Source organism: Linepithema humile, chromosome 1, assembly GCF_040581485.1.
Source record: "Linepithema humile isolate Giens D197 chromosome 1, Lhum_UNIL_v1.0, whole genome shotgun sequence".
In the NCBI taxonomy this organism is placed as follows: Eukaryota; Metazoa; Arthropoda; class Insecta; order Hymenoptera; family Formicidae; genus Linepithema; species Linepithema humile.
This window is the reverse complement of record NC_090128.1, coordinates 33,638,831-33,660,815: the sequence shown is the minus strand read 5'-3', so window position 1 is coordinate 33,660,815 and position 21,985 is coordinate 33,638,831. Positions and strand designations below refer to the sequence as shown.

Sequence of the window (21,985 nt, the reverse complement as noted above, 5' to 3'; positions counted from 1 at the left end):
GTTAGCTCTTAACTTTTATTGAAACACAGATGTTATTAGGAAGTCATAATTTAAAAGTTTAAATATTTATAAGTTAAAACTGCTAAAGACGTTCTTCTTCGAACGTTGACGAATAATAAACAAGTGAGGAATGACCAAGACATCAATTTATAATCATAATTTACAACAGAACTTGGCAATTTTAACTTCTAAATACTTAAACTTTTAAATATTAAGTATTTCTATCTTTCTTACTTACTTTAAACTTATTGCGACGTGTCATATACGTTCGACGTTCAATGATGAGAACAATCGAACTTAATAATATATTTAAAAAAGCTGTTAATAAATAAAATTTGAAATTATTATAAAATTGATGAGTTGTTTATTTGTAATATTTGTTGATATTTGCAACATTAAAAATTAAATTTGTGAAAGTTATATTAATAAAGAAGATTTCTTTTTCTTCTTCTTCTTCTTATTTGAGATCTAATAATTTGTTTGTTTCCGAAGTTACTGGTACCGGTTTTCTTATGAGGTGGATTGCCAACTATATTTTCATCTTTTGAGGAGTCTTTCAGGTGAGCGACGACCATTCGGTTTTTTTTCGAGTATTATGCGTGCTGTTCTCTCCCATTCGTCTCACATGATTACATCACGGTCGTCTTCTTGGAAACAGAATTCTTGAAAATTAAAGGCAGAATTTCAGGGTTTTGAATGAATTTTTATGAACTAACATGATCGCCAATAATTTTACTATATTTTTTTATCTAGAAGTAAATTTGTACATGTCTAATTTAAAAAATTTTGAGCTCTTAGAATGTAAATCTATACCTTTATTTAAAATAAATTTTCACGGAGCAGCAACAAGCTGGTCCGGCTGAACATTATTATCAAGTTGTTTTTCTTCAGTTTCTTGACTTCAGTTTCTTCATAGAGTATCATATATCAACATAAATAGTGTTCTTGTAAATGCAGTTGTAAGCGTAGGCAGCCTTTCACGCGGTTCAACATACACTACTTCAAAATACAAGGTCACATTTTTACATCTAAAGATAGGCCTTGCTCCACCGGTTTCAGACGTTTCTGAAGTCAGTTGAGTATGAGTCTTGAGATGTATCGGTTGATCAGATGCATTATACTCATATGAGTTACGTTATTGTGTAATTTTAATTTATTATTATTATAGTTAAATGTTCTGCAATTTATTCATTATAATTTTATAGCTACGTACTCACTCTGATTACAAGGTTTGTTTGTTCTTTTTCTCATTATTTTTTGGTTAGTTTAGTTGGAATGCGTTAATGCTTAATAACTTTTTCTTTAATTTATCTTTCTAACTTAGCTTTACAAATCCAAAAGTGATTATCTCACTATTTACGCAACATTTTGTTAGGTTACAATACATTATATTTTTAATGCCCAAATAACTAAATAATCTTGATTTTAAATCTTTACTTTTTTCTTTTAATGAACCATCCACTTTGCTTTCTTCTGTATTGCCAGCAGACCTTGCCAATTTTGCTCTAATCAATCTTTAATCATAGCAGCATGAGTTTTCCTTGTATTTTTATTATTTTTTCTTTTGTACGATAGACATTCAAATTACAATAACTGATGACAATTATATTTTCTATTGTTTTATAAATTACTTTTTTAATTTTTGTTTGTTATATAACAGCGCACAGAAAAAAAAGAATTTTTCTTTAAAAGTTAACGAAATCGACGTTGCTATTTTATTATTAGATGTGATAGTTGGGACATGTGAAATATGCCTTATTTTTGTACGCTTGTGCAATCTATTGTAATTAGACTATCTACATATAATTGACACATGATGTCGTACATTATACATTGATTCCCCAATTACTCAGAATAAGATATTGTAGTAGTAAGCATATGTTTGAGATAGCCTTTATTTTTCTAGCAAAATATCCAACAGATAGCAACAAAATTTGTGTTGTTGATAAAATACCTAAATTTCGCTGAGTATATTTGTTTGTAAAGAAACATTAGTATTTTTGGCTTTTTTTGTGAATACAATTAGATGCATTTACGCTTATGCTATACTAACAGTTTTATGCTAATGAGAATCAAAATCTGACCGAGTCTTCTTTATATACCAATATATATTTTGTGTGATATTGATTTATTTGCATTGGCTTTAACCCGTTACTTTTAAGAGCATATCAGCGGTGTCGTGAAAGTTGAGCATGATATAGAAAATGTGGCCTTTTAATACCTTGTGTGGTAGTACAGCGCGCCTTGAAGGCAAAACTGTTATCATAACAGGAGCAAATTCCGGAATCGGTAAAGAGACTGCCAGAGATTTATACCGAAGAGGTAAGTGAGAGCAAATTGTACATGGAAAGAACACTTTTACTGAAAGATCTACAAATTGTGCCACATACAGATCAAAAAATAAATTTTGTTGGTTATTCAAAATTTATCAATACAACACTCGATCTTGGTTGGATCATCAAAACTTTTTACTGCAATATGAAAAAGATAGAATGCTCTATTGATAAATTTTGATTATTTTGATATATCAGGAGTACAAATTAGTTCGGTCCGTTTTTCAAAAGATAGCTCTGGCTGTTGTGAATGGTTCATAGGGCGGTATTCATAGTCCGTTCTTATATTTAAAATCGTCTTAAGCACGGACTTATATTCGCTCTCTTCGTCACACATAGATTGTGTCTGACGAAGAGAGCGAATATAAGTTCGTGCTTAAGACGATCTTGAATATAAGAACGGACTATGAATACCGCCCATAGTGACAGCAGATTTTGGCGGTTTCAGAGAGGTTAGACATCTGCTAATAATATTCAGTTTATATCGCTTTGAGTTTCATATAAAAACCTTGATTTTTACTGTGTTCGAAATGTCGAATTTTGTGCTAACCAAGCAGCATTTGCGGGAGGTTTTAATTTTCTGCTTTAATTGGAAGAAAAGTGCAGTTGAAGCCCATCGAATGCTTGTCGAAGTTTATGGTGACACTGCTCCAACTGATAAATCATGTAGGGAATGGTTTCGACGTTTCAAGGATGGAGATTTCAGCGTTGAAGACAAGCCTCGCTCTGGACAGCCAAAAAAATTCGAAGACAAAGAATTAGAGGCATTACTCGAAGAAGATCAGAGTCAAACGCAAGAGGAGCTTGCAGGATCATTGGGAGTAACTCAACAAGCCGTTTCTGTACGATTGAGAGCCATGGGAATGATACAAAAACTAGGAAATTGGGTGCCTTATGAACTCAAACCGAGAGACGTTAAAAGGCGATTTTTCACTTGCGAGCTGCTGATTCAAAGGCAACAAAAAAAAGATTTTTTGCATCGGATTGTGACTGGAGATGAGAAGTGGATATTCTACGACAACCCCAAGAGGAAAAAATACTGCGCTAAGCCCGGTCAATCATTGCCATCGACCTCAACATCAACACCAAAGCCGAACATTCATGGTTCGAAGATCATGCTCTGTATCTGGTGGGATCAAAAGGGTGTTGTTTACTATGAGCTGCTGAAACCTGGCGATTCCATTACGGGCGATCGGTATCGGCTTCAATTGGTTTGTTTGAGCCGTGCATTGCGAGAAAAACGGCCGGAATACGAGCAAAGACATGATAAAGTTATTCTTCTTCATGACAACGCTCGGCCTCATGTCGCAAAAGTCGTAAAAAAATATTTGGAAACGCTCAAATGGGATGTTTTACCGCACCCGCCGTATTCTCCGGACATTGCTCCTTTTGATTACTGGTTGTTCCAAAAGATGCAGCACGATTTGGCAGGTCACCGGTTCACTTCTTTCGCAGAAATCGAAAATTGGCTCCAAACTTGGATCGCCTCCAAAGACGAGTCATTTTTTCGAGATGGAATTCAAAAATTGGTTGAGAGATGGGAAAAAGTAGTAGCCAGCGATGGACAATACTTTAATTAATCTGTTCATTCATTTTGTTTTGAAATAAATGCATTTTTGAACACAAAAAAACGGACCGAACTAATTTGTACTCCTGATATATATATATATAAGTATTAATTAAACACTTTCCGCACTATTTTTAACCATGTTTGCTTAAATTGATAATGCAAAAGGTATATTTAAATATGAATACCATTTTTGCCTTTAGGTGCCAGGGTGATTTTGGCTTGCCGTAATATAGAAAAAGCAAACGCTGCAGCAGAAGACATAAAGAGAAATCCATTTTTAAAGTAAATATAAAAATCATACCTATATAATTACATGTCAATAATTAAACTATCAACATGGATTGATTCAATAAATACCATGTAAACTTTAGTTATTAATAATTCTAGATAAAGCATTATGTTATATCTTTATAATAGAATTTTATCAATGTATATTTAGAAATATTGAGCAAAATTACATTTATAACTATAATTTATAATTATAAGCCGTAAGATAATCAGAACTTGTAATTAAAATATTATTAGTAAGAAACAATATTAAAATATTTGTAATTTATTAATTATTTTACAGCAGCGCTCGGAATTAGTTGCACATTTCGAGCCGATTCCCGAGACGACGTCACCTGTTCCCCCACTACCGCCCGGCCGCTGGCGGCCGAGCCGCCGATAGCTCTGGTGCAGGAGCGTTTTATATAAGAAAGAGGCTGAGTTGTTGAGACACCTCTCAGAAAATAGTAATATTTTCTTTGCTACATAAATAATGTTTATTTTTGTTAATAATTTTCGTTAATAAATATATATATATATATATATATATATATATAAATATATATATATATATATATATATATATATATATATATATAATATATATATAAATATTACTATTTTCTGAGAGGTGTCTCAACAACTCAACTATATATATATTATGTATTAATAAAAAGAAACATTATTTATGTAGTGAAGAAAATATTACAATTTCCTGAATGATGCCTAAACAATCTAGCCTATTTCTAATATAAAACGCTCCTGAGCCAGAACTATCGGCGGCTCGGCCGCCAGCGGCCGGGCGGTAGTGGGGGAACAGGAGGCGTCGTCTCGGAAATCGGCCAGAAATGTGCAACTAATTCCCAAGATCTATAGAGAGAAGGTTACCTCAGGCAAACCGGTTGTAGGCAAGGGACGATGAAGTAAGGGGGGAGCTAGAAATAGCTTGTAGGCGAGGGGCGACGAAGGAAGGGGAGAGCATGATGATCTCATCGGCTAACAGTAGCTGTCTCTCTCGCACGCTTTAGTGTTTTCTCTCTCGCTCCTTTAATATAGAAATGCTTTGAGTTTTTATCGAAAAAATACTTTTATTTTGTAAAATATTGATAGCATTGGAAATTGCGTAATAAAAATTGAAAAGTAAATTAGAAAGGCGCTATAAATTACATATATTGCAAATTATAGCGCTAGATATTTAACGTTTATAATGTTAAATATCGCTGCAACAGATGCATTTGTGATACAAATTGCTTTGTACTCGTATTTAGACTGTAATATCAATGAAAATAAAATATAATTTGGGGATATACACAAAAAACATCATTTGTAAAGTAGTAAAATAAAAGAAAAAATAGTACATATTTAAAAATTATTTTTAAAATAATATTTACTGTTTATATGCATTATTTACAAAAAAATAATATAAAAAAATTTATTTTTTATATTTAATTGTGAAAACCTCAAAAATTGTCAAGAAATTGTAACTGAAATTCAAATGTAAGTACAATTCTAGGATAATTTAAAAAGCATCATACACAAATTTATTATGATACAAACTTAAATAATGAAATTGTAATATATGTTTCAACATTGCAAATGTGAATATTTATATGATAAAATTTACAAAGTGTTAACAATTTTCAAATATTTGCTAATAAAATATTATTGAAATGTTTCTGTTGAAATCTTAAAATAATTCTTTAAAACAAATATGATGGGGTATATATTAGGGATCATTAAATATGCGGCAACATTGTGATTATAAAATTTTATAAGTATCTATAATAAAAATTAAGTATAATAAACATATTAAGTATATAAGTATAATAATAAAATTTTTATAAGTATCTATAATAATAAAAATACATATATGTTGTATTAATCTGTTAATATAAAGAAATTTATTTGCGTTAAATTAATTAATAATTTTTTTATATTAACAGATTAATACAACATATATGTATTTTTATTATTATAGATACTTATAAAAATTTTATTATTATACTTATATACTTATTATGTTTATTATACTTAATTTTTATTATAGATACTTATAAAATTTTATAATCACAATGTTGCCGCATATTTAATGATCCCTAATATATACCCCATCATATTTGTTTTAAAGAATTATTTTAAGATTTCAACAGAAACATTTCAATAATATTTTATTAGCAAATATTTGAAAATTGTTAACACTTTGTAAATTTTATCATATAAATATATATTCACATTTGAAACGTTAAAACATATATTACAATTTCATTATTTAAGTTTGTATCATAATAAATTTCTGTATGATGCTTTTTATATTATCCTAGAATTGTACTTACATTTGAATTTCAGTTACAATTTCTTGACAATTTTTGAGGTTTTCACAATTAAATATAAAAAATAAATTTCTTTATATTATTTTTTTTTGTAAATAATGCATATAAACAGTAAATATTATTTTAAAAATAATTTTTAAATATGTACTATTTTTTCTTTTATTTTACTACTTTACAAATGATGTTTTTTGTGTATATCCCCAAATTATATTTTATTTTCATTGATATTACAGTCTAAATACGAGTACAAAGCAATTTGTATCACAAATGCATCTGTTGCAGCGATATTTAACATATTATAAACGTTAAATATCTAGCGCTATAATTTGCAATATATGTAATTTATAGCGCCTTTCTAATTTACTTTTCAATTGTTATTACGCAATTTCCAGTGCTATCAATATTTTACAAAATAAAAGTATTTTTTCGATAAAAACTCAAAGCATTTCTATATTAAAGGAGCGAGAGAGAAAACACTAAAGCGTGCGAGAGAGACAGCTACTGTTAGCCGATGAGATCATCATTGCCCCTCTTGCCGCTCACCCCGCTCAGCATGTGCTCCTCTTGCCGCGCGTCCCTCTTCGCGCGTGAGGTAACCTTCTCTCTATAGATCTTGACTAATTCCGAGCGCTGTTTTACAGAAATGTAAAAAAATGTTGATTTTGCGCATTTTATTTGTTTGATAAAATAATACAATAAATATAAAATAATAAAAATTTTATGTTACTTTCAAGAGTGGATAAGCAAGAGGACAATACAGGTGATCTCGCGATTTACCAACTGGATCTTAGCAGTTTCGAAAGTGTAAGAGAATGTGCTAAAAGTTTACTAGCAAAGGAACCAGTGATACATATTCTTATAAATAATGCTGGCATTGCAATGTATCCATTCGAGAAAACCGTGGACGGAAACGAGATGCAGCTGCAGACGAATCATCTCGGACATTTTCTTTTAACGCTGCTACTATTACCGAGATTGCAATTATCTGGTTTTGGCTGTAGGATAATCAACGTATCGTCTTGTATGCATTGGTGTAAGTTTTATTGTACATTGCAATGCAAACCAGCAGAAAAAGCACATAAAATACAGTAAATATTTGAAATTAAAACAAGTTTTATTGTAATTTTATAGAATAATTAATAAATTTTGAATAATTAGTTTCTATTAAAAATCTTATAATTTACATAATTTTATACGATAACTTTTAGCTGACTAACTTTTCATTTGTTGAGAAAAATTTTAAACTTTAGGCTAGTATAGTAATTTGATTAATTCTACATTTTTTATACTTGCTGCCATTAAAAACACAAATTTTCTTTAACAGTGGGCAATATAAATTTTGATGATATTAATTTGGAAAGATCTTATGGACCATGGAAAGCCTATACACAGAGTAAACTGGCAAATGTCCTATTTACTAAAGAACTTGTGCGTCAATTGGCAAGTAAGTCAAAAAAGAAGATTGGATAAATTATCGATAAACAATTAGTTTTAGAGTAAAATTCTTTAATTATTTATTATTTTATTTACTATCAATATATGATACGTTGTAAAATAGTGTAAAAAGATTGCAATACTTTATAAAATTTAGTAAATATAAATTGCAATGATATGTTTGCATACAATTACTATTAAAATATTAAAATAACTATAAATAAAATATATAAAATTACTGTAAAAAAGCCTGAAAGCTATTTAAAAATTTATACTAATTAATATTCGATTTCCAGAGGCAAAGATAACAGGAATAAATGTTTACGCCTTACATCCTGGTCTTATGCCTACGGAAATATCACGTTATAGCGGCGACACCTTTTTTTATGGTGCGGACAAATGTTATACTTTTTGGACTTGGTTGTTTTTTAAGAATGTGGTGCAAGGAGCACAAACAACAATATATTGCGCGATAGATGAAAAAGCGGGCGAAGAGACTGGGCTCTATTATTCGTAAGCGTTATATGATATTATATATATGAATATATTTTATATAATAATTTTATTTAAATCTTTTGTATCTAAAAATTAATTATATAAAATATATTCATATATATAATATCATATAACGCTTACGAATAATAGAGCCCAGTCTCTTCGCCCGCTTTTTCATCTATCGCGCAATATATTGTTGTTTGTGCTCCTTGCACCACATTCTTAAAAAACAACCAAGTCCAAAAAGTATAACATTTGTCCGCACCATAAAAAAAGGTGTCGCCGCTATGACGTGATATTTCCGTAGGCATAAGACCAGGATGTAAGGCGTAAACATTTATTCCTATTATCTTTGCCTCTGGAAATCGAATATTAATTAGTATAAATTTTTAAATAGCTTTCAGGCTTTTTTACAGTAATTTTATATATTTTATTTATAGTTATTTTAATATTTTAATAGTAATTGTATGCAAACATATCATTGCAATTTATATTTACTAAATTTTATAAAGTATTGCAATCTTTTTACACTATTTTACAACGTATCATATATTGATAGTAAATAATATAATAAATAATTAAAGAATTTTACTCTAAAACTAATTGTTTATCGATAATTTATCCAATCTTCTTTTTTGACTTACTTGCCAATTGACGCACGAGTTCTTTAGTAAATAGGACATTTGCCAGTTTACTCTGTGTATAGGCTAATAAATGTTTACGCCTTACATCCTGGTCTTATGCCTACGGAAATATCACGTCATAGCGGCGACACTTTTTTTTATGGTGCGGACAAATGTTATACTTTTTGGACTTGGTTGTTTTTTAAGAATGTGGTGCAAGGAGCACAAACAACAATATATTGCGCGATAGATGAAAAAGCGGGCGAAGAGACTGGGCTCTATTATTCGTAAGCGTTATATGATATTATATATATGAATATATTTTATATAATAATTTTATTTAAATCTTTTATATCTAAAAATTAATTATATTGTGATTTTTCTTTGTTTTTGTTAGTGATTGCAGTCCTGCCATGACACCTAGCAGAGCGATGAATGCCGATTATAGCAAAAAGTTGTGGGATATATCTTGTCGACTGTTGCACTTGGAGCCCGAGGAAAATCTTGTTGCATTATTGAATACTATCTCACGTCAAATTGCTGATTAATCCGAGCTAAATTTATTATCAGTCTATTAATTTCATATAAAATTGAAACATATTGTAATATATGTATTATATATTGTATATATAATTGGCGTCATAAGAATTGAATAAGGTCGATATCATCAAGATGTTTATCTAGATGTTTACATTTGAAATGGTAAATATCAAAAGACTGAAACAAGATTTAAATGAGCAGAGTGTTGACACCAAACTCCTTCCCGATTTCTACACACTAATACTTAGCTTTTATAAAACCACAATATAATGTTTTTCTCTTTCTATTCCTAAATTTTCCCCCTCTTTTACATTACCTTCTTTTTTTTCTTATAAAGTTCAATGCCTGTCGCTTCACAGTTGTCCTCAATCAGTCGATCAGGTACTCAATCGGCAGTCTAAGAACAATATCACAGTCTTAAAGGTATGAGAGCTCAAATTATTTATCTTATTAATATCGTATTAGGCCTATAACTTAGCACTTAATTTTTGTAATTTATAGCATGACCTCAATTGAGAATCGGTTTACATTACGATAATTTCGGGCTAAAATATATTGAAGATGGTCAAATTGACCGAAACGTTTATAACATTGTATAATTCGTCGAAGATTTATCATTGACATGTAACGAAGAATTAGGATCTACAAAATATGTAAAACTAGCAATAAACAACTTGCGTTTTTTAGCCTTGATATCCTCTCAACTTTTATTGTTATTTTGAAATAATTGTTAATTTAATTTTGTAATAATGATATTATATACATGCCAGTGGCGGATTTAATGGTCCGCAAATCGACATTTGCGGACCGGGCCTCCGCCGCCCCGGCTCGAAAAGAACCCCCCTTAAAAAAATTATTTATTAACATTTAAAGTAACCCGGGGCGGCGTGTAACGCGTAAAATCGTGAAATAGACTACGATACTTCTAATTCTATTATCAAAGAACATAAACGCATTTAAAAGTATCAACTCGCTACGTTTCATTTTCAGGCTGATTGAGATTGGTTTTATTTGGAATAGGCAACAAATTTTAAAAGCTACAAATGGGAAAGACAGAAATTTTGAAAGCAAATTTAGTCATTAGTCATCAGATTCAACGTAATTGAGATTCGTTAAAATATGCGAACACGTTAACAAGTGTCAAAAACGAGTCCTACCTACATAAAAATTGGCTCCTTGTAACGTTTGCGGATCGGGCCTTTTTCTTTAAATCCGTCACTAATACATGCATTGAGAAAGATTACGGATGCATAATTTTATTAATTTCTCGACAAACTGCATACAACTGATTATAAAAATATTATTTTGCAACTATGCTTATTTTATTGCATCGTGAGCAGAGACTGTACATTTGCGTGTATTCTGTTGCACGCATTGCACTCCATACATCTCGTCTAAGTCCTAATTCTTTTAATTGTTAAATATTATATTGTATCAATCTATCAATCTGAAGAGTAATGCAATTTGCGCCATGCATATGCATATTTGATTAGTAAAGTAATTAAATTTTTAATTTGTGTCCTTTGCGTTAATATATTAATTTATTACATATACTCACGCGTACCTTGTCTTAATTAGTTATTCCCAAGTTCTGAGCTTACTTTGCATGCGAATCTTATTATTAGTCTATTGAACTTTGATTGAATGAATGATAACATGTGCAAAATTAGTTATCAGTAATTCTAGACAAATATGTGTTATATTCATTTTTATAGATTTTTATTGAATGTCAATAGAAAATTGCATTTAATTATATTCTGTCGTTTTCAAATCAATATTTATTACAATTTAAAATAGTTAAAATTTAATTGCTTTTTATTTATTTGTACGTTCTGTTAAAATTAAAACACAATTTTAAGTTTGACAAAATAACTGAGTAATAAAATAATGTGTTAACGTAATATAAGAGTTATATATAAATAAGATCTAATAAACATTTGATCGGATATTTTATGTAGCAATTAGTTAACTCAAGTCATGTGTGCTTGTTGTTGTGTACCTGTAAAGTGATGAGTCACGTAGATATCAATATTGATTGTATCTAATTATAGCAGCTTTGTCTTACTGCGAATTATACGATCCCACTACGTTGCATAATTTGCGTAACATGCGTAATTTTTTCGATATGGGCACTAGAAATATAGAACAGAGTGAATATTATACGCATTATATTAGTAGAAAGCCAAACGAAGCAAGTTTTAGTGCAAAAAGAAACAGAGTTTTAAACGCACGCTAATACTATTGTAGACAAAAAGGCATCAAACATAAGATGTGGTTTTTCAATAAGATGTGTACGAGCAATGTGCGTCTTGACGGCAAAACTGCAGTGATAACAGGCGCAAACAGCGGCATTGGCAAGGAGACTGCCAGAGATTTTTACAGAAGGGGTAAATTGATATTTAATTTGTTAAATGAAAATTTAAGTTAAGAAATTTAAATAGAAGTACACGTATAAAACAAACTTATGGATCAACAATTAGTCAAAATCTGAGCGTTTGATTTCTTACTTTTATTTTATTTTACATTGTTGTTTTATTTTGTGATTTTAGTTACACTTTTTATACACAAATATCTAATATTTTTTTCTACAGAATATTATTACAGTTCAAGATAGTGTTGAATAATATTTTATTGTAATGTGTTAAACGTATTGATACTTTTTAAGGTAATTTGAAAATAACTTGAAAAGTTGCTTAAATATGTCTAAATTTTTTAAACTCTTTTTATAACTTAAAATAATTAAAAAATATTTTTGTTAATTGTGTCATTTATTTATTCTGTAATATATTAATCTATCAAATATTCGAAAAAAATTTTTTATTTTAATTTTTAACGTTGATACCATGTCTAAATATTAAAAAAATTTAATACTTATCAAACAGTCTGCAATAATATAAACGTATTGTTGTTTTTTCCCATTATATTATGTTATATTACAAAACTAAAAATGTATGTTTATAATTTCTTAAAATAAATATAAATTTTATTTTTTTTATTAACTAATCTAATTATTAATAAGTTTTTACAGATGTGAGACTTAATCAGTTTAAATATACGTATATTTATTTAATATGCACTTTTGAACAGTAGCCTCAACTTAGACTCGCAAGTAATGGTTTATTACATATACATGATATTCATTTATGATAATACATATATCATTTCTCATTTACTTTATAAAAAATATGTAATAAACATATGTATGTATGCAATCTGATTAAGTGACGATTATTTTTTATAAAAATTATTATTAATAGTTACAAGTTAATAAAAAAAAACAATACTTTTTTTCTGAAAAAAGAAAAAAATTAAATAAAATGGAATACGTATAATGTTTTGGCTTATATAAAAAATAATTAAAATAAAGTGACATTTTTTCAAAAAAATTGTATTTTTCTCAATATAAAAATAAGAAAGTAATTAATTTTAAGAAAGTAATAAAGTATATAATAAATCAATATAAATATAAAACGTAAATTTTTTGTTAATTACAAACTTTGCTTTACTTTTTGCTTAATACTTTATTTATAAAATAAAGATAAACTCTTTTAGTTAATATATCTTTGATTTTATAAGTATTAATTATTAAATTATTTTAAACTTAAAAGATTTTTGAAATTAAAATAATAAATTGCTTAAAATAAAATTTTTATTTAGGCGCTAGGGTAATTCTTGCCTGTCGGAATATGGAGAAGGCAAAAAAAGCAGTCGAGGATATAAAGAATAATCCACCTGCAGGGTATAAACACATTACGAAAATATTTAAACTTATTTCTTTAAAACATATTAGTTTAATTATTTCTAACTGAATCTATAGAAAACCCCATAATTTGTGATCTTTTCCAGAATTGATAAATCCGTATTCCTGAACAGTACGGGTGAATTAGTCATTTATTCATTGAATCTCTGTAGTCTGAAGAGCGTGAAGGATTGCGCTAAAAATTTACTGAGAAACGAAGCAGAAATTCATATACTGGTAAACAATGCTGGTGTGGCATTACTTTCTTTCGAAAAAACAGAAGACGGACATGATGTGGTATTTCAAACGAATCATCTCGGTCATTTCCTTCTGACGCTTCTGCTTTTACCAAAAATGCGTTTGTCTTCTTCCGACTGTAGGATAATCAATCTCTCATCTATGTTGCATCTTTGTATGTAAAACCGCTGTTAACTTCAGAAAAAAATATGCATTTCCACAACTCACATTTGAGTTTTGTTTGTTATGTAATATATATAACAACTTTTATTATAGTTGGTGATATAAATTTTGATGATATTTCTCTGGAAAAATCGTATGGAACATGGAAAGCCTATGTACAAAGCAAATTGGCAAACGTTCTATTCACTAAAGAACTCGCGCGTCGATTGAAAGGTCAGCAGAAAAAAACTTTTGGGAAAAGCAATCATTATTTGTAATTGTATGAAAGATCGAGTGTCATTACGTAACAAATACAAACTTTAATAATTATTAATTGCTTGTTAATAAGACATGACAGAGTTTGTTGCATTAAGTGGAAAACATTTTAGAGTGTATTGTAACATTTAGTATACTACTGATTTACAAAAATATATGTAAAAGTAATTATGTTTTACTTTTGATTCTTAGAGGCAAACATTCATGGAATAAACGTATACTCTTTGCATCCTGGTTTAATTCCAACGGATATATTTCGGCATGGCAACAAGACTCTATTTCCGGGTGCGCAGTTTTGTTATAATTTATTTACAGCGATGTTCTGTAAGAATATAGTGCAAGGAGCGCAAACGACAATATATTGTGCGGTGGACGAGAAAGCGGCCAAAGAGACCGGATTTTATTATTCGTAAGAAATGCATTGTATTATTGTTATTACAAGTATGATAATAATAATATAGAAAATAATAAAAAATTTTAATTAAATCAAAATTTTTTAATAATATTAATTCCACTTTTGGCAGAAATTGTGATATTGCAACTCCACAATGGAGAGCGAGGGATGATTGGTACGCTAGGAAACTGTGGGATTTATCTTGTCGGCTTTTGCATTTGAAGCCTGAGGAAGATTTTACCGCATTTCTAAAAACAATGTCTCATCAAATCGAATAATGTTATGAATAGTTTTATCCAAATATATCATGTAGTTCATATATTGTATCATATATAGTTTGTGTTATAATTATGTTACTTCTATAATATAATTGTTTCATTAGATGGGTAATTAATAATGTTTATTTTAATGTTTTATTGCTTCTTTCTTTATGTTTAAGTAATTATTTTTTTTGAAACTGTTATTCTTTTTATAGAACTGGGGATTTAATTATAATTTACAGTTAATATTCGAATTGGAACCGCATTTGTTGTTTTCCTCTTATTGTTCAGCATTTACTGATGTGACTGGGATTGTTTTGCACAGTATTTGATATTTTGTTATATATATATATATTAAAATATATAAAACATTGATTTAATTTTAACAAGTTACATTTTATAATATTATTACATATATTTTTTACAACATAATTATATTTTATGAAAGTAAATAATTAAAAGAATTTTTTTTTTCTTATTCTATTGTTTGTTATTTTTGCGCTAATTACAATTAAATAAAATCGCCTTGGTATTGTTCTTGATAGTTTATTTCTTGAAAGTGCTACTATATCGTGTCGCTTTCTATACAAGTGAATGCTCACTGCTATAACTTTTAATTTTACTACTTAGTTCACGTTTCATTGTACCGTATATTAACATTATAACACAATTCTCATAATTATAATTATAATATATGTTTAATTAAAAAAAATATTGTCGTTCTTAAATACAACGTCGCGATTAATGTTTACGTGAACCATTATATAGGGTAATCGTGATTTTATACTTTCTCCTAAAAGAGGTCAGTGACGGGCGGATATCTTCGATGTATTTATAAGTGTATCGACTATCAAAAGATGTGGTTATGCTGCGCAATAGTTATTTATACGCAAAATTAATATTTACATTTGAATATTGAAAACTGGTGACATAAATGCAATATAAAATAGCATATACAGTAAAGCTCGTTGTCTAAAGTATACATCATCTAAAGTGGCACAGAGCAATGTACTTTAATCAATAGTTATTTACATATGTGACAATATTCGACTTTTAGTTATCAATTGTCATACTTTCAGCAAATAAATAATTGATGAGTAAAACATTTTAAATTACTTCTTTGTTTAAAATATAAGGTTTCAAAGCAGTAAAGCAATAAAAAAATGTAAATTCTAAAATGCTTATCAAATGTTGACATCAGATTTTAAAGTATAAAATTAATAAAATGTATATTTTAACATTCAAAATAATTTTTATATTTAAAATATAAGCTTTCAATGCTCAGCAATAAAAATCCATATCACATAAATTAAAAAAATCTACAACGGATAACAGATTGGTTTATCGAGCAAACTTTATCGCGTGAAATACATATAATTAAATAATATGAATCATTTATACTTTTTGATATATCGTTTTTTAATTCGGCATTCAAGATTGGCGTTTTTGAGCAAACTCTATCATGCAGACAGACAAACTTGTAAGATTAATGAGAACAATGTTTCGAAATTTGTAATGAAATTGTAATAAAATCAGTTAGCATATTGTTACATACTGCTCGTATTTGCTCACTGAAATATATGGAAAAAAAGTGTACTCTATGATATTTGACATATATTATAATACTCTGTTATATGTTTATACTATATGTTTATTTTATTTTTATCTTTAGTCAATATAAATTTTTACATTTTTTAATAAATTAACAATCTTTTTTCTTTATTTTAATTTTTAAAGGACAATATTCAATGATATATCCATGTTAAGTTTTATTTCATCTATTTTGATAATTTTATTTGAATTTAAACGTTCGTATCAATATTACTAGAATGACTTTTATAGACATTATCGCAGACTTCTGATCTGCAATTTTGTTAATTATATACAAAGCGACTTTATCATAATTTTTGGTTATTCATTCATGCTTACCTATACAATTTCTAAGTTCGTTACTAAACGGCATAAAAATATCTCGAACAATCCACTTCTTTTTCTGAGAGAAATTTATCTGGATCAAACACCAAAAGATTTGACCAATGTTTTTTAGTTTGGTGCATATGTAACATAGATATGATGATATCAGTCCTTTTTGGTAAAGTAATTTCTCCTAAAATTATATTAAAATATTATTATAATAGAAATATAATAATCAAAAATAATACGTTTCTAATATGTAGAAAAAATTGATATTTTATTATTTATTCAGATTGTGGAAACTCTCTTAATTTGTTTATAAATTTTATTTATTAAAAATAATAAATTCTATAGTGTTTGAATAAATTTAGTTTCCACGTACCTGTATTTAAAATTTGCTAGCATAAAGATTACAAAATTAACTGCACCAGCTGTGTCATTGGCCTGTGTAAAAAAATTTTTTATTACACATTTACATATATGTATGTATGTTTCAATGCGAAAATTTACACATACAGAGAATAACATTGTAAATACATGATGGTGCGTCTTGCTGAGTTAATTTTTCTTCATAAAATGCTTCCAACAGAATATCAAGCCTTTCTCTGTCAGTTTTTATTTGTTATTATAAATCCATACATCACATTAGTAATCATTAAGTAAAAATAATTAACAATAAAATTACAGCGTAGAAATATCTAAGTCTGAAATAAGATAAAATACCAAGATTATCATTTTGTCGTGTAAAATTTAATTTAATGTTAATTCTTTCACTTTTGTATATATTATACATATTATTATACGTTATTACTTGTTTGTCAGTGCTTGCTCTCAGAAGCTAATGAGCACTTCCAATGACTGAAAATGCTTATGGTCTTGAGAAAGCATTTACTGCTTTCATATAAAGTTGTTGACGTCGGAAATTTATTATAAAGTAACTTACAGCAAAACATACTAAAGGTATTAATGCGACAATTATGAACACTATACTCATTTTCACAGCAGTAACGATATCCACGTAAAACAGAAATGTTGGTTGACATTAATGTTACCATTCGACTGTGAGCACACTGCTAAAATATTGATGCTTTTATAATGTCTTTCCCACTTAGGGGCAAACATATCAATATTGCTGCTCGATTGTAATTGCTCATCACTAACGTATTGTATGTTATTCGTTTAATATTTTATACGTTTTTCGTTTGATTTTCTCTCTTCCGATAAATGTCCAATCTGGCCGGTCGCATTGGAGCCAAACGTGTCTGTGAAATGTAATGATCCTTTATTTTTGTTATTAAATGTATATTTTAGAAATTTTGCATGTTGTAATATTATCTTGTTAAGATATAAATTTTACAAATATTTAAATTTACATGCCGCTATAATGCACAACATTGCATTACTGTAATATTTTATTTAAATATATACAAGATATATTATAAAGATCATATCATTATATCATATCCTTATTATTTCTTCAAAATTCAACAAAAAGTTTAAATACGTTTAGCTTTTGAACAAGATAAATAATTATTACAGTCATGTTTCACAAACACGTTGAGAATTATATGTACAATTTCTTGACTTGTAAATTTCATACATTTTATTTATCTTTTTTATTCAATTTTATAGAAATAATGCTATCGATATGATTATCATTGTACACATTTTTTGTATACATTTAAGTAGATTATAAATTTAATAATTTAAAACGTAATATGAGAAACATAAAAAATGCTATTACAATTTGTCGTATTATAAACATATGTCGTAATCGCCAAAATTCATATTTCAATTGATAATAATAAAAATGGATTAATAATTTTGCATTGTCGTGAAAATATTTTTTCATTGCTGATTAATTCCTGACAAACAGTTTAAATGTACCCATGATATCGTTTCGTCGGCCGTGGATATTTATGGCTAATTAAAAAGTTATACGTGGGTATTCGCATAATTGAATGATCTCTCCCCGCGCTTCTTTCTCCAGCGGGTCTAGGTAAGCGCGAAAAGCGAGCAAGGCCAAAGTGAAGGCAAAGTGGTTCGGCATTGAGTTGTGCGAAGTATGGAATAACGATGATGTAATCATCGATTCCATACAGTAAGGCCCACCTTTATGCTAATAACAGCAATGAGTGTATTAAACATGTGATTTTATGGTGTCTTATCATATAATTCTGATAATAAAATTTTATTTAAAATGTGAAATATGCTATATGATAAGATATTGTAATATTGTAATATAATACTTCAAATATGAGATAAAATATATTATTTAGGAAATTATTGCTTATATTTAAGAGAAAGACACATATTGTCTGTTTAATAATATATGTATAAACTTTCGCTCTTGAATTTTAAAGTTTCAATTTATCAAAAGATCGATTATTTATGAAAGGATTAATTTGATGTTGATTATGAATTAATACCTTTTTTAGTTGTGTCATCTTTCTATCTCTCTTTCCATTGAATAATTATTCTTGGAAATCTTTTAAAAGCACTAATCGACGGATGTTAGGTCGAACAATACGTTTTTCTATTAAGCGATACTATTGCTTCGTGTCGAGTGACAGTTTTGTCGGTGAAGAGGTTGCGTCGGGTTTGTGCTCAGTCGAGCGGACGATAGCTTTTTGTAGAACAAATGTCGTAATGATTGGTTTGTTAAACGAGGATATTTTAAACGGGTCTTTTTGTGCGAGATAAAATAAGTTAATGATCTATTATTGTGTATTTATATATTAGCGTATGAAAATGATTAATAACTGTCAATTTTTTGAATGCGGCAGAATGCAAAACAATTTTTATTCCTGCCGGCGCGCCGAATTTGCGAATGTTGTTAGAACGATGGAGCATATATGTTTTGTATTTTTTCAAAATATCTGTTAGTTTTTTAAAAAAACTACACGAGAGTTTTTTTAGATGCGCGTACATGTTGTCCAAACTGAACACAAAGTACGAAAGATCCGGTTTTCGTTGTATGTCGTTTTACATTCTTAATACTAGGTTACTCGTAAACTTTCCGTCTAATTATGAATGCAGCGCGCGTACGTGTGACATGCGTAAGTTGTTGCATAACTGTTATGTTATTATGGTCAGCTGATGAGTAGTAAAATTGTTTGCTTCGCGAGAGTCACGTGACTCATCGGTCGACTCCGACTTATTTGGAGAGTCCGTGGACTCAAGTACTTTATCGTATTTACCTGTCTGAGTTTCTGAAGTGCAATTGAGACTTTTTGTTGTGAATCGAGTATTAGTCATGCAAGGATAAAAATAGGATATTCGTTCAGAGTCTTGGGTTGCGACCTTAACAAATTTCCTATGCTTCTGCCATCTGCGGTCAACGATCTCGGGTGAACGTCCGGTGCTGACAATATGCAGGCGTCTTCGAGAACGATAAAGAATTCACGCGCCCACGTTATTTTATCTGGCTTAGTTCCGTGTATGTACTTTGTGCGGCAACAGTGCGAATTCTAAAGTCTAATAATTACGTCATGCGACGCGAGTGTTTGTCGTGGAAGGCAGTCCTGGCGTATCTAGTTCCATTTGGCAAGTAGGCGGTTTATCATGGAACAATATTTCGCTCTGTTCGACCGTAACAGTCGCGACGTAAATCCACTTGCATAAATTAGCGCCAAAATTTTCTGAATTCCCACAGTTATTCGTCGGCAGTTTAGCAATATTCTCACACGCGATAAAAAAGAAGATAATAAAACGTGTCTACTGTTCGCGTTTGTAACGACACATTCTCTCCGAGTACACAATGAAACAGATAGCGGCGTTTAGGGTTGACATTTCCGTGAAGCAAAAAAAAGATTTAAATGGCTTTATAATCGGCTGAACAGACAAAGGAAAAAAATATATTATTCCGAAAAGCAAGCTTTACTAATTTTTATTTTTTTATTGTCGAATTAAAATTAGAATAATTTAATCGTTGAATTAAAATCTGAATCCAGCGCCAAGGAATTTTTTTACATAAAAGATATTTTTGTCTTACAAATATCCCGATGGTATGTTTATTCAATAGCACAGTCATCGGCTGATACTTATAAACACACTGTTAGCCACGTTTACGTAGAGTGATCGCGAAAGCGATCATTATGCTGCGTTTTTCCGAGCTGCAATTTCATGCGTATGTGACGGGAAATATTTCCGGTGTTTTAAAAAATTTCACGCTGCCGCTGCTATTCAAACGCTGAGAATGTAATCTTGTTAATCAACGCCGAATGAATGCGACACTTGAAGTTTCCTCATAAATTAGGATCCTGAAAAATATGAGACAAAGAATTATACTTACTGCCATTCGTCGCGGTCGCGGAAATTGCGCTCTTTGTACCGCATAAAGTTAGAATTCGAAATCTATCATGGGAAAGTTCTCTACTATTTTGCGATTTTTTAGACACTTTGTGTAATATAATCGAAATATAGAGTAGCAAAAAGAATCAATGCCAGTTGTTGGTGCAAAAACCTGTATTGAAATAAAATAAAAAAACATTTGAGCCTGTCATCATGCCTTCTTCAGTGTCAATAATAATATTTATGTAAATGCACGCAATTTTTCCAAAATACATAAACACACGCAATTTTACAACATACAATATATACGAACATATATACATATATATTGCATTATTGCGAAATGTTTAATTTTGTTTATTACCGTTTTCGTGCAACCTATTTAACAATTTGTTAATATTATTGTTGTAAGTATTGTATGTTGCGTGCGTTTATGTATTTTGAAAAAATTGCGTGTGTTTAAATATTATTATTGACAAGAAGGCCTGATAACAGGCTGCAACGTTTGTTTATTTCATTTCAATACATATTTTTGCACGAACAACTAGCATTGACTCTTTTTGCTTCTCTATATTTGATATTTAATCATTGAAGCCTTTATAATTTTTATTAATATAATAGTATTTTTATAAAAATTTACAATAAATAGATCAGCACGTGTATTTGTATCTTTACTAAATTTCAAAGTTTATTATTTTAATTGCATAATTAAAAATATATTATTTATTATAAATTTATTCAAAATTATAATATTGTTGATAATGTTTTGAAAATTATTTTAGAATCTTTTGAAGTAGGCATAAATGGTTTTATGTCACAATATGTGTTAGGAAATTTCCAACAAGCTGCTGAATTCTTGATCGCTCTCGTCATTGATTGCATCAACATCGTTGCAAACTTTTGTCCAAAATTTAACTGCTTTCGCACACATTATGCAAAATAAATTTATCTATTATTCCACGATTATTGTGTGTGTATTCAGAGAGTGAAGGCTGCGCCCAATCAATGTCTGATTGTTTATCCATCGAAGCCATCGGTGTCCGACACACGGTCGGCCCGACATCCGTAAAGGAAAATCGCGTGGGTCCAGCCTGCCCTGCCAACCACGAAGCCTTGGC

The 21,985-nt window shown here is 29.3% G+C and overlaps 2 protein-coding genes and 1 long non-coding RNA gene across 5 annotated transcripts; 2 read left to right on the top strand and 1 right to left on the bottom strand.

Moving 5' to 3' along the window:
• The first annotated feature begins 494 nt into the window (after positions 1-494).
• LOC105672518 (retinol dehydrogenase 11-like) lies at positions 495-8,358 on the top strand. 2 transcript variants are annotated; one of them, XM_067361057.1, is made up of 5 exons: positions 495-1,229; positions 2,163-2,322; positions 4,104-4,185; positions 7,235-7,533; positions 7,825-8,358. In XM_067361057.1, the coding sequence occupies exons 2-5, from the start codon at positions 2,205-2,207 to the stop codon at positions 7,968-7,970; spliced, it is 645 nt and encodes a 214-aa protein (XP_067217158.1). In that variant the 5' UTR covers positions 495-1,229; positions 2,163-2,204; the 3' UTR covers positions 7,971-8,358. The 2 variants fall into 2 exon arrangements, with proteins under 2 accessions (XP_067217158.1, XP_067217163.1); XM_067361062.1 differs by lacking the exon at positions 495-1,229 and having other exon boundaries at positions 1,239-2,322.
• A 118-nt stretch (positions 8,359-8,476) lies between these two features.
• Positions 8,477-15,033, top strand: LOC105672530 (retinol dehydrogenase 11-like). Its single transcript, XM_012367540.2, has 8 exons — positions 8,477-9,339; positions 9,450-10,015; positions 11,840-11,979; positions 13,250-13,331; positions 13,439-13,743; positions 13,845-13,964; positions 14,199-14,415; positions 14,531-15,033. The coding sequence occupies exons 3-8, from the start codon at positions 11,862-11,864 to the stop codon at positions 14,676-14,678; spliced, it is 990 nt and encodes a 329-aa protein (XP_012222963.1). The 5' UTR covers positions 8,477-9,339; positions 9,450-10,015; positions 11,840-11,861; the 3' UTR covers positions 14,679-15,033.
• A 685-nt stretch (positions 15,034-15,718) lies between these two features.
• Positions 15,719-19,970, bottom strand: LOC105672545 (uncharacterized). 2 transcript variants are annotated; one of them, XR_001100839.2, is made up of 5 exons: positions 17,386-18,118; positions 17,091-17,278; positions 16,957-17,018; positions 16,590-16,767; positions 15,719-16,231 (listed from the first exon to the last, which is right to left on the bottom strand). It is a non-coding gene; the product is annotated as an uncharacterized lncRNA (long non-coding RNA). The 2 variants fall into 2 exon arrangements; XR_001100840.2 differs by lacking the exon at positions 15,719-16,231 and adding an exon at positions 16,272-16,523 and having other exon boundaries at positions 17,386-19,970.
• Positions 19,971-21,985: the final 2,015 nt, after the last annotated feature.